Source organism: Pempheris klunzingeri, chromosome 4 (assembly GCF_042242105.1).
Source record: "Pempheris klunzingeri isolate RE-2024b chromosome 4, fPemKlu1.hap1, whole genome shotgun sequence".
Taxonomy (NCBI): Eukaryota; Metazoa; Chordata; class Actinopteri; order Acropomatiformes; family Pempheridae; genus Pempheris; species Pempheris klunzingeri.
This window is the reverse complement of record NC_092015.1, coordinates 22,839,511-22,854,441: the sequence shown is the minus strand read 5'-3', so window position 1 is coordinate 22,854,441 and position 14,931 is coordinate 22,839,511. Positions and strand designations below refer to the sequence as shown.

The following is a 14,931-nucleotide window of genomic DNA, read 5'->3' as shown; positions in this document are numbered from 1 at the left end:
GTCTCTGCTCTGTAAGTGTAAGTGTGAGTGTCTCCTCCCACCTTGTTGACCTTGTTGTCCTCCACCGTGTCTTTCGAGATGGTGTGTGTGATCTCTGGACAAAGGATGAGGAGGATAATCTGCAATGGCCACACAGCTGCCTTCCTCTTGGCACTCTCCGCAAAACTGTCCACCAGGTCAAACAACTTCTCTGCGGCTTCTGAACACACACCAACATGCACACATGCTAGCAATTTCACTTTCAAAGGCTGGAGCATCCACAAATGGAGTATCCAAAATTTTATTCCCAAAAGCACATAAAACATCAGAAAAACTCGAGTCAGATAGATAGTTAATAGTAATTTACAGTCCTGCTCGCTACCACAACTCGTCCAGATGGGAATTTGACCACCAAATGTATTATCTAGGTAATAAAAGTTAAAGGTGTGTGTGTAACCAGTGTGATCAGACAGAGCTGTGAGGGGGGTAGGAGAGTGTCAGGGGTTTTAAGTCATATTTTTCAAAGGTAGCATAGGATACCGGGTTCATTGCTACGAGACATCTGGTCCCTGTATAACCAAAGTGAGAGCACAAAGTCAAACACGCTCTCAGTGGGTGTTTGACTCATCCAAAGCCGTCTCTTGTCACAATTCTGTTTGTGATATTCATTGACAGGATCTCAAGGCACAGCAACGGTGCATTTGGTTTAGGAGCCTTAGAAGTCTCTGCTTTTTGCAGACAAAGTGGCTTTCTCAGACCGTGAAGTTTGCAGCTAAGCGTGAAGCGGTCAGGATGAGAGTCAGCACCTCCAAGTCTGAGGCCACGGTTCTCTGCTGAAAGACAGTGGCTTGCCCCCTTTTGGATTAGAAGCGAGTTGCTGCCCCAAGCGAGGGAGTTCAAGTATCTAGGGGTCTTGTTCATGAGTGAGGATATAATGGAGCGTGAGATGGACAGGCAGATTGGTGCGTGGTCAGCAGTAATGCGGGCGCTGTATCAGACCATTGTGGTGAAGAGGGAGCTCAGCCAGAAGGTGAAGCTCTCGTTTTACCAGTCAATGCACGTTCCAACCCTCACCTACTGTCATTAGCTTTGGGTAATGACCGAAAGAACAAGATCGCAGATACAAGCAGCTAAAATGAGTTTTCTCTGCAGGGTGTCAGAGCTCTATAGGTGAAATGTATTTACCATCAGAAATCTGCTCATATAACTTGTAGTCCCATTATTCTTTCTTCTTTTTTTATGGAGGACGAGTTAAGAATGAGCCTTACAGCCCCAAGACAGAAGCTCTGAAATCACTTCTGTATCGCTGGCATAGCAAGGTGAAAAGGCTGTAGCTGGGATAGGTGTGGTCTTTTAATATCCTTTAATTATTGATGACTGGCTTGGTTTGGTTGCTTTTTGTATTAGTAGAGCTCTTATAATGTTCGGAAAAACATTTAAACATTTAAGTCAAATCAAATCATGGGCAGAAAGTGAAATTTGACGATGGACTGAATCATCACTCAAAGAAAGCAAAAACAAGTTCGACTGAATGCATTCATTCATACCTGCCATATCTGCCTGTGGTCGCTGGTAGAGCATGGTAAACTCATCAGGGTAATTTTCCACCCAGTTCCAAAACGCCTGTAGAGAGAACAGTGTAAGAAGAACCTTTACACAGCTGAACTATCCACTACCAGGCCAACACACAGCACTCATTCCTCTGCTAACAAGTTTTAGACACAACTCAATTAATGTTGACATTTCAGCTATTCATTAGTGTAGTGTATATAAAAATCACTGAGCCTATTTGTGACTGTGTTATAAGAACCATTCAAATGTAATATGTAAAAATGTGTTGTAGTTTGGAATAGAAGGAGGCCTGTGGAAGAAGTACCTTCTCTAAGCTGTTGATTACTGCTAGTTGGGCAGGCTTCTTGAGAGCTCTAAACTTCATCACAGTTTCTGGGAGAAAAACAGGATCACAGCAAAAACAACAGAATTAACATAAACATCACAAACCCCAGTTCACCCTCCATTTCAATTTCTCCATTATTTGTGGCTTTTACGTGCCCTTACAATCTATTAGAAGTAGCGTGACTACTTTAAATGTATAGCTGAAACCACTATGTGTGAGTGTTTTTAACATTTTCTGTACATGACAATGTAAACCTGTAAAAACATTAGAAGCTAACCTTGGAGCAGCCTCTTAAGCTTGGAGCAGTCCACATTGATGTACTGCATCAGCTCTATGTCATGAACATCCACATTGTCCTCTGAGCACACAGTCAACTCTTGTAGTCTGTGGACACACAAAAGCACAAATGAATTCAGCTGATTTTAATGCAATCAATGAGATTAAAAAAAAAATAGTTATGAAAATTTTTTTTTAGCCTACCAAATCCTTTTCTAGCATCTTCCTGCTTAGCATATACATATACAGTATGTACTTCCAGAACCATATGCTTAAAAACATTATCATGATATCAAAATATATTTTCTGATATGCAAATGCCTAATGTATAAAATGTGACATGTCCTCAGACCCTCCTGATCCCTCCTGTATGAATGATGTGTGAATGGGTGAATGAGGATGTCATGTAAAGCGCTTTGAGTTGTTGAAATAACTAGAAAGGCGCTATAGAAATACAGACCATTTACCATTTACCATTTACTAGACAAGCCCCAGTAAATTCCATGTGCCTTGGGTTTGGCACCTTACTCAAAAGTACCTGGTGGAGATGCGGCTGAAGACGGCAGTGAAGTTGTTGCAGCTCAGAGAGAACAGGACAGCTGAGGCCGAGGACCGGAGCTCAGCGGCATGCTGGTGGCCCTCCCGGTATGTGTGGATGAAATGGCATATCTCCGGCAGCAGCTGTTTGACTAGCATTGTCTCATCCAGACGCAAGCAGTCCTTAGATTGCTGAGAGAGGACAGAGAGGAGGAAGACAGTGAGGAAAAAGGCCTCAGTCTGTACCTACATGAACGGGCCAAAAGGCGACAGCAGATATATTACTAGTTAGGAAGGTTAAGGAAGATCTGACGATGTGAGGCCAAGTTACGACAGCATCGTTGTCCATGGCAGGCATGCAAATTTTCTAGTTTGACAAAAACTCTAAAGCTTCACAGTATTACATTATCCATGTCTTAAGGCTTTGCTGGCCAAATTTAAAGTAGATCTGGTAAGCCTGCAAGTAATACTTCCTGTTGGTAGTAGGTGGCGCTATGGTTTTGACACAGCGTTGGCATGTAGACATTTTCAGACTAGAAGTCTAATGTGAAATCACGTGAAATTTGGAAACGATCGTCCATGAGGAGTTACAGTTACACTAGTTGACTATTTCCAACAAAAACATACAAATTTGCCGTACCACCGAGGCACCACTGTTCGACAGAAACTAGCAATCTTCACAATATAACATCATCAAGGTCTTAATGCTTCTACTGACCACATTTGATGGATCTAGTCAATAAGTTCAGAAGACATATCATTCCATGTTGTCAGTGGGTGGTGATATGCCTAAAACTGAATATTGTTATGTAGACGTCTTGATAAGTATGTTAGGAATCAATTGACTGTACATGGTCAAATCGGCCTCATACTTCAGAACGATACTCTTGTTTCATGGTAAAACATTGAAATTCAAAGCCTCGCCAGGGCCACGCCATTTGCTATCCAAATATCCTTTCACAACTATTCTTCATTAATATCTCTTACACACACTCACCAAGTTTGAAGATGTGGTCGGACGTGTGTGCAAATTTTCTTCAGTTTTTTGAGTAGATCACTTTTACCATGTCTTTTTGTGTGTGGGGTTTGTATCCTGATAAGAATAGCCACAAGCAGCAATGCAGGTTCAAATCCCTTATGTGCTTTACTAAGAAGCAGCTCAACCAACCGAAAATAATGCTTTTCGGTTTCGGGGTTGCAGGTTTCAAAAGGCAGAGCAACGTCAGTGTCACTTCAGATTAATTGTGTTCAAAGGAGGAATGACACCAATCGCACATTTGTCGTAATTACAAAGCCTACAGCATCTCAATATTTGGGCACTGCAAGGAATTTTAATAATGACAGCTATGTTTTTTTGACCAATGTTGCTCATTGATAAGATTGTGTACCTCAGGGCTGCAGTACTGTAGAGAACATTTGATGTTGATACAGTCATAATTCAAAAAGTACATATCAAATTATTGTTTTCACATTATGCAAATTAGCAAACATTCCAACATGGCAAACTTCTTGAGGCTTTATGTAAAGCACAATGAGTTGGACTCATTCAAATTTCAAGCCAGTCAAAGTCACAGTATGAAGGATGTTGCCTTTCCAAAACTATGTTTCTGGACCTTGATTATAGCGCCACCATGTGGCCGACTGGGCTCATGTTTCTTGGGAAGCAAAAACACATAATTTCCAGTTATTGGGCCAAGTTTTGTGTCTCTTGCTCATTCTAGCTAGGTAGGTAGCAACGAATAGGCCATGACATGGAATAGGAATGACATGCAGCAAAGGGCCACAAGCCGGATCCAAAGGCCAGATTTGAGCCGCTATAGTTAAATCTTAATGGTACACGCTCTACCAGGTGAGCTTTCTGGGGTCCCCACTCTACACAGTCATTTCTGCGTTTTATTTCATAGTGTTGCACAAGAATGGGAGATAAACTAGCCCCAGCATGCAAGCTTGCGATCAAAGCATGGATCAATGTTCAACAAAGAGACAAGATCAAGATCAGATCATTTCTAAAATCTTATTAAAACTTGTTTTGATTTTACTGATCGAGAGAGCAGGACGTTCAGAGGGGAAGACATACCCCAGCCAGGCACTTCTCCAGGGTGTCCAGGATGATGAGCTGGGAGAGGTAGAGGTTCTTTTCAGAGGATTCTCCAAATATCCGCTGTGAAGACAATCAAAACAGAATTCCGCATTAGAAAATCTCAGGGTTTAGTGTTGTCATACCTTCCATGTTAGTATCACATTACTACCCAGGATCATTTCAAGAGCCAAATTGGCCTCATTACACTGTCAAAGTTTCCAGATATGCACTCCTATTTTCTCATTTGAGAATATAACAAATTATCAACAGCTTTAACTTAACAAACCAAAAGGCAAAAGAAAATGAAAGCTGCAAGCAGCACTGGCAAGCCCTTGCGCCTCTGTGCATGTCAGGGTGCACTGCAGTCATTCTGTATATGGCAAACAAAACACCATGTAAAGGTTCAACCAGACTGACAAGTGCAAGCATGAAAGGGCAGAAAAAGACAAAGATATCACCTCTACAACAATTAAATAAGAGTATCAGAGTAAGAGAAGAGTCAAAGACATCATCACGTACAAGTAAAAGAAACTGACTCCTACTCTAGTGTCAAGTGCACAGTAATGCCATCATCAGATGGAAAAAACAGAATCCATTGAGGTTTTATCAGAGGTATGTTGGCCACTGGCAGGAGCGGGTTTGGTTACTGGCAGTAGGATAAAATTGATAACTAATAAATTCAAAACACTAATCAATATTAATCAAATTATTATCAATCAATTAATCATTTCGGGGCACCACCCTGGAATCAGGGACCAATTATGGTCTGTTATGATGACATATGAGCACAATAATCACAAACATCTGCTCTTTAAATATATAATAAAGTTTATCTAACTAAGCACACTGATAAATGACCAATACTACTTAATCTGATAAACCTCTATTATTCAAATGATGGAAAGCTACTACTGGAGCTACTGGTACAACCTACTATGTTTAAGAGATATAGGCAAGCATAGAGTGTGTGCATGCGGAGAGAGAGGGAGGGGCAAGAAGGAGATGGGAAGATGGTGGCGTATTCACATATACATATATACACACACATATATACACACATACATGCATATACATATACATACACACATACATATATATATACACACACACACAAACAAGGTTCACAAGGCTAAACTATAGAATGTGTCCACTCCCCTCTTCTCATACACAAGAGGAAGAACCCCGCTCACCATGTTGTTGACATTTTTGAGGATAGAGGTGAGGCCACTGATGACGAGGGAGAACTTGTACTTGGAGATGTTGATCAAACATTCCTTGTTGTGCTCTGTGCTGACTTTGGTGTGAGTGTTCTGGTGCCCAACTTTAATGGGAAGCTGAAGAAAAAGACAAGACAGGATTATGATGCTTTCAAAATACTTCTCAGCTCATGGTGTTACATTACAATTGAATCAATTCACCATCATTGAATATTATGCTGTGTTTAACAGCATTGTCAGTTTTGTTATCTTTATTAAAATGGAACCCTAACACGTTGTAGCGGTGACATTTAAGTCATACTGAATATGTCCAAAACATACAGTGGGTACGGAAAGTATTCAGACCCCTTCACTTTTTCCACATTTTGTTATGTTACAGCCTTATTCCAAAATGGATTAAATTCTTTTTTTTCCTCATCAATCTACACACAATACCCCATAATGACAAAGTGAAAAAAGTTTTTTAGAAATTTTTGCAAATGTATCAAAGATAAAAAACTGAAATATCACATGTACAATAAGTATTCACACCCTTTGCTATGACACTCAAAACTGAGCTCAGGTGCATCCTGTTTCCACTGATCGTCCTTGAGATGTTTCTACAACTTGACTGGAGTCCACCTGTGGTAAATTCAATTGATTGGACTTGATTAGGAAAGGCACACATCTGTCTATATAAGGTCCCACAGCTGACAGTGCATGTCAGAGCAGAAACCAAGCCATGAAGTCAAAGGAATTGTCTGTAGACCTCCGAGACAGGATTGTATCGAGGCACAGATCTGGGGAAGGGTACAGAAAAATTTCTGCAGCATTGAAGGCCCCGAAGAGCACAATGGCCTCCAGGACTCTTCCTAGAGCTGGCCGCCCATCCAAACTGAGCAATTGGGGGAGAAGGGCCTTGGTCAGGGAGGTGACCAAGAACCCGATGGTCACTCTGACAGAGCTCCAGCGTTACTCTGAGGAAATGGGAGAACCTTCCAGAAGGACAACCATCTCTGCAGCACTCCACCAATCAGGCCTTTATGGTAGAGTAACCAGACGGAAGCCTCTCCTCAGTAAAAGGCGCATGACAGCCCGCTTGGAGTTTGCCAAAAGGCACCTAAACGACTCTCAGACCATGAGAAACAAGATTCTTTGGTCTGATGAAACCAAGATAGAACTATTTGGCCTGAATGCCAAGCGTCACATCTGGAGGAAACCAGGCACCGCTCATCACCTGGCAAATACCATCCCTACGGTGATGGCAGCATCATGCTGTGGGGATGTTTTTCAGCGGCAGGAACTGGGAGACTAGTCAGGCTAGAGGGAAAGATGAATGCAGCAAAGTACAGAGACATCCTGGATGAAAACCTGCTCCAGAGTGCTCAGGATCTCAGACTGGGGCGACGGTTCACCTTCCAACAGGACAACGACCCGAAGCACACAGCCAAGATAACGAAGGAGTGGCTTCGGGACAAGTCTGTGAATGTCCTTGAGTGGCCCAGCCAGAGCCCAGACTTGAACCCCATTGAACATCTCTGGAAAGACCTGAAAATAGCTGTGCAGCGACGCTCCCCATCTAACCTGAAAGAGCTTGAGAGGATCTGCAGAGAAGAATGGGAAAAACACCCCAAATGCAGGTGTGCCAAGCTTGTAGCATCATACCCAAGAAGACTTGAGGCTGTAATCGCTGTCAAAGGTGCCTCAACAAAGTACTGAATAATTTCAGTTCAAAATCAATTTAATTTATTTTTAATACATTTGCAAAAATTTCTAAAAAACTTTTTTCACTTTGTCATTATGGGGTATTGTGTGTAGATTGATGAGGAAAAAAAAGAATTTAATCCATTTTGGAATAAGGCTGTAACATAACAAAATGTGGAAAAAGTGAAGGGGTCTGAATACTTTCCGTACCCACTGTATGTGATAAGCTCATCAAAGTGTTCAGACTTAGTAGTTTAGCCTAAATGTAGGGTATAAACACCTTGTAGTGTGAATAAATTGGGGGTCCAAACCTCGAAATCATTCAGCAGAAATTGTTTCAATCATGCCAAAAATAAAGGGATTGCTTGCAATCACTTGCAAAAAAGGAAGCAATACTTGCAGCATAGATGGTGCATTTCCAGTAAGAAGTAATGATACAAAGAGCTGTAAATTCTCATCGAGATGGAGGAGAGAATCGGGTCTTAATTCCTGATTTAAACTGTTTTAGAGTATTATCATATTTCAGCAAGTACCTCTTCTGTCTTCTAATCTGCTTCGGTTTATATTTGCAGACTTAAAAAAGTCTCTTTGAGCCATACCACTGTTGGGCAATGGTAGGTAGCAGGTTTTGTTATTAGCGTCAGAATGAAGATGATTATTAAGAAAATCAATTCAATTATTAACATTAATGAAAATGTTTGATCGAACAGGACCCCACCCTGGAATCTTGAACCAATAACAAACCATAATTCAGTTTCAAAAGGAGCTCTGGTGTGATGGCGTGGGTGTGACGCCAATTTATTCAAAATTTAAGGCACACTTGACCAGAATGGCTACCACAGCATTCTGCAGCAACATGCTATCCCATCAGTTTTGTGCTTACTGGGATCATCATTTGTTTTTCAACAGGACAATGACCCCAAACACACCCACAGGCTATGCTAGTGCAATTTGACCAAGAAGGAGAGAGATGAGAGTGCAACGTCAAATGGCCTGGCCTCCACAATCACCAACCTAAACTCAACTGAGATGCTTTGGGATGAGAGTGAAACAAAAGCAGCCAACAAGTGCTCAGCACTTCTGAGAATTCCTTCAAGACTGCTGGAAAACCATCCCAAGTGACGACCTCATGATGCCGATTGGGAGAATGCAAAGAGTGTGCAAAGCTGTCATCAGAGCAAAAGATGGCGTCTTTGAAGAATCTAAAATATAAAACATTCTGGTTTGTTTACTACATAATTACATGAGTTCCTTCATTATTGTTCTTTATTTATTCTTTTTATACATGGTAGATTTAATGCAGTAAAAGAATAAATAAAGAAAAATCATTGAATGAGAAAGTGTGTCAACTTTTGGTACTGCACCAACACATTAACAAGCTGACTTATTTCCAAAGAGTAAATGGTAAAATGGTCTGTACGTGTATGACGCCTTGTACTTTACTTTCTATTTACCCATTCACACATCATTCATAAAAGAGGAATCTAACTTGGAGGAGACTATTCTTTCACACACAGAGGCTATGCTTCAGGAGTAAATTGGTTTTCAGCGTTTTGCCCAAGGACACTTGCAGACCGGAGGAGCCGGGGATCAAACCGCTGATCTTCTGATTGATGGGCGACCCGTACACAGTACACTTCCCCGATGAACTTAACTTTATACCACATCAGATAACACAGAGACTGCCGAGGTACAACACAAGCAAGACATGATACCTCAAAAACCATAGGTTGCATCGCTGAGTAGATTACTGCATGAGCATCAGGAGAGTTTGTCGAAGATCTGGGTGTGTGGTTTGTATGGATAGAAGTAAATGCAAAATAACGTGTGAATGAAAGTTAAAGTGATTTCTTGGTGCTTTGAGGCTGAAAATTCAAAAACTATTAGTGCCTTTCTTACCAGAGTTATATGTCTGTGGCTAACACAAAGTTTCCTGTGTTTTGCTGTATAAATTATGTATGTGGAATGAAAATTGTGGCAGTGTGAGCAAGTTTAATAGGAGATCTTTAAACAATTTTTTTAAAGCAATTATGTGGAAAAAAGAAGTCATAGCAGAACCCTAACTGAGCCGCAACTTTTGATGCATTTGTTGCGTCTATGCCAGCAATGTTGAGGGACAAGTTATCCGGTGAAAAACATAAAGAAGAATGAGGAAAATAGAAAGCATGATGAGTTAAAACAGTGTGCCCTGTGCTGCACATTAATGATGTTAGAAGCTTCATCGTTAGTTCTCTTCATCTCTGAACTGCTAGCCAACTCTCTTGTTAACAAGTCCACCTTCCTGCTTTTTGGGTTACTTAGCAGCGAAGACAGTTGCTGCCAATGCCGGAACAGCAGCTTTTTCTGCAGGACTATCTGCCATTCAATCAGACGGTCATCAGCATCTGAAGGGACGTGTACCCGCAACTGCATCTGTAGGACAGCCAATTTGGAAAACTGTCCCCCTGAGATAACCTGTGACTGTCCATGAAGCCTCCCATCATGGATAGATTTAATAAAGCTATTTCTAAAGTGCAGAAGTCTAGTTTTCTCTCAGACCACTTGAATTACAATATGCTGAAAGGTGATTGTTGCTTTTCTGCCCATGACACACAAACAAATTGCCTATCCCAGCATAAAACCCCAAAAATACAGAAAAAATAGAGCTCCACTGTTCCTGCCATATCAATTAGACAGCATTACAGTGGTTGTTCGTACATGAGCTGGCAGGGAGAGCAGCACACACTTTTCCTCATACACCAGTGATTTCATGTGCTCACACGAATGCATCGTGCTAGCCCATTCACCTCTCATTTGTTTACATTACACAGCTAGGCCTGCTAATGTTAGCTACCTAGCTGGCACGAGAACGATAGTATGCAAGTTCACTTGATAATCAAACGCTTTGTATTATGTGAAAGTTCAAACGTCCTAAGCCTGTCCCTTCATGGTGTATTATTTCGTAGTTGACCGACTAGGTTGATGCAAATGCCGGGACAAATGTGGGATAAAGCTGCTAATTGATCGTAAAGACGGCGCTACTTCCAAATGAGCTCATCTTCAGTGTTTTGTTGCTGGGACGTGAAATAGAAAGTGCTATCGGAAAAGCGAGTCTTCACTTCGTTTTTTTTAAAAAAGACCTCGTCAATGTTAGCGTAACGATGGCCGGAGTGGTGGGGCCTCAAGACTACCGAGCTTGCTACACCCATCCACTGAATCAACCCATCTTACCTGCTCATCAAATCTAGTAATCACGGCCTGGACCCATTCCACTGGTTTGTGAGCCGCCATGGCCGGGCGGATGGACACCGCAACGCTGTGCTGGTAAATCCAAGGTGTGAGGCCAGAGTTGACAGGCCTATTTGTGCGTGCAAATCTGCCCGGAATCGGTGGGTAAGGAGGAAAGGGGCGAGTATTTTTCTCTTGCTGTAGGTTTCACCATGCCACCGCCATGACACACCACCGGAAGTCTTCTCCAGAGAAATTGATGGGAGGTGTTGGCGACCAGGGTCAAGTTAGCCGGAATGAAAAAGACCACTTCCAGGCATAAGCTTGACAGTAACAATATTTTTTCCAGAAAATGTTTTCCACATTAATTAATGCAAATGCACTCGTGCACTTGGAAGGTTAAAGGGAAGGTCTGCACTTTTATTACAGAAACTACAACGTTTGTTTCTTTATTTTTAGCCACTTGCGTCAGCTGTTAGGAATACTATAACTGTGAAGTTGATGTTAAAACATTCAAATACACAGCAAGAGCCCACTTTAGTACGGAATTAGATAATCTGGTTCTCCAACTCCAACACAATTTGATGCTGTATGGGGTGGGTTTTTTTCGTATTTTATTTTGAAGTATGAATTTCTGTACTTCCGCTACTAAACTCTGACAAATAGGCAGCTTGTTTGCTGCGCATGCGTCAAGTAGGATCAGGCCTATCAGAGTCTTCTTAGTTCTAAGAACGGACTTTATTGTTTTCATCGACACGTTTATTCTCGTAAAAGTTTTTACGGAAACAAATGCCCGCAGCCTGGAGAGTTAATACTAGCAATTACAATCAGCCATTCAATCTTTTATATATGAATGTGTAAGAATTGAAAGGTTATTTTGACAACAGTGATACCAGCACTTGATGTCGGCTTGACATGGTGAATTAAAAGAAATACAGTTAAAGGCGTTTAGAGAATATTTAGTAGATGGTGGAAGAAACATCTCTCATGCTGATTGAGGTAAAGGCAATAAGCAAAGTTGGGTATATTTAAAAAACCCAGCATGGTGACTGTCTGGATGTTAAACTTATTTATTCAATGGATCATCACCAAACTTTAGTTTTACAAATATAGCCATCCAGTTTCATTCAGGTGACATGTCATCATGAGGACAGGGCACAGAGGTTATTTTCTCTGGGAATCAGGGAGAAAAAGTTTGCAGCATACAGATTCACACAAACTCTTGCTTGTTCCCTAATTCATTCTATTTTATATTAATTTATTTTAACACTCAATAGTTAACTCTATAGTGACCAGTAATTTGAGAAATCAGACGTTTAGAAATCAGGAGCAGATTCCTGTTTCAGTGTCAACTGCACAGTAATGTCTACAATCAGATGGAAATAACAGGTGTTTTAATGTTGTTTTGTGCAATGTATACAGTACTAAAATGCAAGAGACTTAAATGAAAATATGCGTTTCATACTGAACAATGCAGAATTCATTGAGGTTTTATCAGAGGTGTAGGTCATGACAACAAGAGACTATTTTTAAAGTCAAGGCATGGTCCACATGATGATTAAAATCTGTACATCTCGGCGAAAAGTAGCATAAGGGCTACTTAGCTGAAATTATTTAGGGGGTGTTGTCGAGTTGCTTTCCCTCACCCAAGCTCAGAAACAGATTACACATTTCAGGCCTCCTAATGAGTGAATTTTAGGATATGCCAGACCCTCAAAAACAGCTGAGGTGGATCTGATCAACCCCCTTGGACTAGTGCGTCAATTTATGATCCCCCAAATAGGCCAAAAAAGGGCAAATTTCACATTTAATTCAAAATGGCCAACCTCCTGTTGGATTTAGGCCATGGTACCAAGAGACTTCCTTGCCACACTCACACTCATAGACCACATCAGATTATCAATGTCAGGCCTCCTGACGTTTGTGACTATACCTAGCCCTTCAATAGCAACTTCCCGTTTCACGGAGAACATTGCGTTACCATGGCAATGGTGTTGGATGAAAACTCGAACACTTCATCATTTAGCATCGACCTGGTCTTAGGACATTTATGACCAAATTTGAGGTGGCTGTGGTTAAACTTCGGGGAGGGGTACGTCAAAGTAAAGGCAATGCCATCTCCTGTTGCCAGTAGGCGAAGCTCTGACTATGATTCAAAACTGGCCTGTAGATGTCTTCAGACTTCATCAAACATGTGAAATTTGGTAAAAAGTCTTACCATGTGAAGTTGTCTTACAACGGTTTGATTTTTCATGATAAAGCATTGAAATTTTGATGTATCACCATGGCAATGCCTTTCGACAAAAACCCACAATCTTCACGATCACCATCAAGGTCTCAAAGCTTTTTTGACCACATTTGAGGTGGATATGTCATCTGGCTCATTGGGGAACATCATAGCACAAACATCGCATTTCCTGTTGCCAGTAGGTGGCGCTTTGAGCATAACTGAATATTGACATGTAGATGTTTTCAAGGAAGGACCCTTATCAAACATTTTAAGATTTGATCATCTACAGTCCAGTTACGGACCACTTCCTGTTTCATGGTGAAACATCAATCATGGTTTACACAATCATGAAAAAAGAAAAACATGACATTCCATGAACTTCACATATTTATTAAAGAAACACTAGTTAAAAAACAGAAAATAACTAAAAAACCCAGCAACGCTTCAAAATTATTCAACCTCCATTGTAAATTAGGTGTATTGACAAAATTAATACACTTTCAGCTGTGTTCTGCTTCACTGTAGGCAGGGTGTTCTTTTCAGTATGTGCCTCATTCTCCCTACTCCAGACATACTCCTGATCCACAGACCCAAAAGGTTCCAGTTTTGTTTCATCACTCCACAGAACACACTCCTGAAACCTCTGTGGCTTATTTATATGGTTTTGAGCATAATGAAGCTGACTTGTCTTGTGCTTTTGGCTTAGTAGTAGTGTTCATCTTGGAGTTTGGGCATGGAGGCCCTCAGTGTTTAGTATGGACCTTACAGTAGGAACTGAAACCTCAGTGCCTGCTGCCATCAGGTCTTTTGCAGTCACTCAAGGGTTTTTGGCCACCTGCCTCCTCAGAAATCTGGTGGCAGACATTGATAGCTTCCTCTTTCTGCCACGTCCAGGTAGTGTAGCCAGTGTTCATTTAGCTTTGTGAGCTATGCTTCAAACAGTATCTCTAGAAACATTCAGTGCCTTTGCTATCATTCTGTATCCTTTTCCTTGTTTGTGCCAGACAATGATCTCCTCTATTAACTTTTTGGACAATTCTCTTGACTTACCCATATTTCTAACATGTAACCAAACGCCACTGTGAATAAACCCCTAACCAGTCTGGGTATTTATTGTGTTCTATGGGTTAGGGTTAGGGTTAACCCTAACACCTGATTTGCAACTGAGTGCTCTAATGATGAATTCTATTCAGAGGGTTGAGTAATTTTGAGACTGCAGCAGTAATTAAAACTGGCATATTGTATTGAATCACTCTCTCCAGTACAATATAACACACCATCTCATTCGCCAGTACCTGTATTAAAGGTATATCCATTTTTTTCCACAATATTTTTGTTGAATTTTCAACAACATTAAATACAACGTTTTACATTCATTTCATATATGAAACATGAATGGATTGCCAGATTGCAACAAAACAAAACAAAAGAAAAAAACACAAAAACACTCCTCTTTTTGACAAATGGCAGTCTTTGCAGAATTAATTCCTTTGTGTAAAATACCACAAGTAGGCCTATTAAGAATGGTAATGGTAATTATAAAAGCTCAGAACTGCACTGTATACATATGCTCTCAAATAATTGCTGTTTAGCTGTTTTAAAATATAAGTTATCCTATCTAACGGAAGGCTTGATAACATGTCTTATCCACTGAGTAGTGCTTGGTCTGTGACTCTTTTTCCACAACATGTTTTGACTTAAAGAAAGCTGAGATCTACAAGTGCTTGTTCATTTTTTACTATAATTTAGTTTCTCTGGATATAAACCAAACAGAAAAAGGTTTCGGTTAAGTAGGATTTGTTTTGAAATAACCTTCTTGATCACA

General features: G+C 40.8%; 1 protein-coding gene across 1 annotated transcript in view; it reads right to left on the bottom strand.

The window, feature by feature from the left end:
• Nucleotides 1–11,093, bottom strand: part of nf1a (neurofibromin 1a) — a 133,858-nt gene extending 122,765 nt beyond the window's left edge. The window contains exons 1-8 of the mRNA XM_070828767.1: nucleotides 10,880–11,093; nucleotides 5,960–6,103; nucleotides 4,767–4,850; nucleotides 2,691–2,881; nucleotides 2,154–2,260; nucleotides 1,856–1,923; nucleotides 1,527–1,602; nucleotides 42–199 (exon numbers count right to left, since the gene is read on the bottom strand). Coding sequence (XP_070684868.1) covers nucleotides 42–199; nucleotides 1,527–1,602; nucleotides 1,856–1,923; nucleotides 2,154–2,260; nucleotides 2,691–2,881; nucleotides 4,767–4,850; nucleotides 5,960–6,103; nucleotides 10,880–10,939 — 888 coding nt within the window. The 5' untranslated portion in view covers nucleotides 10,940–11,093. The remainder of the gene's footprint in view (nucleotides 1–41; nucleotides 200–1,526; nucleotides 1,603–1,855; nucleotides 1,924–2,153; nucleotides 2,261–2,690; nucleotides 2,882–4,766; nucleotides 4,851–5,959; nucleotides 6,104–10,879) is intronic.
• Nucleotides 11,094–14,931: the final 3,838 nt, after the last annotated feature.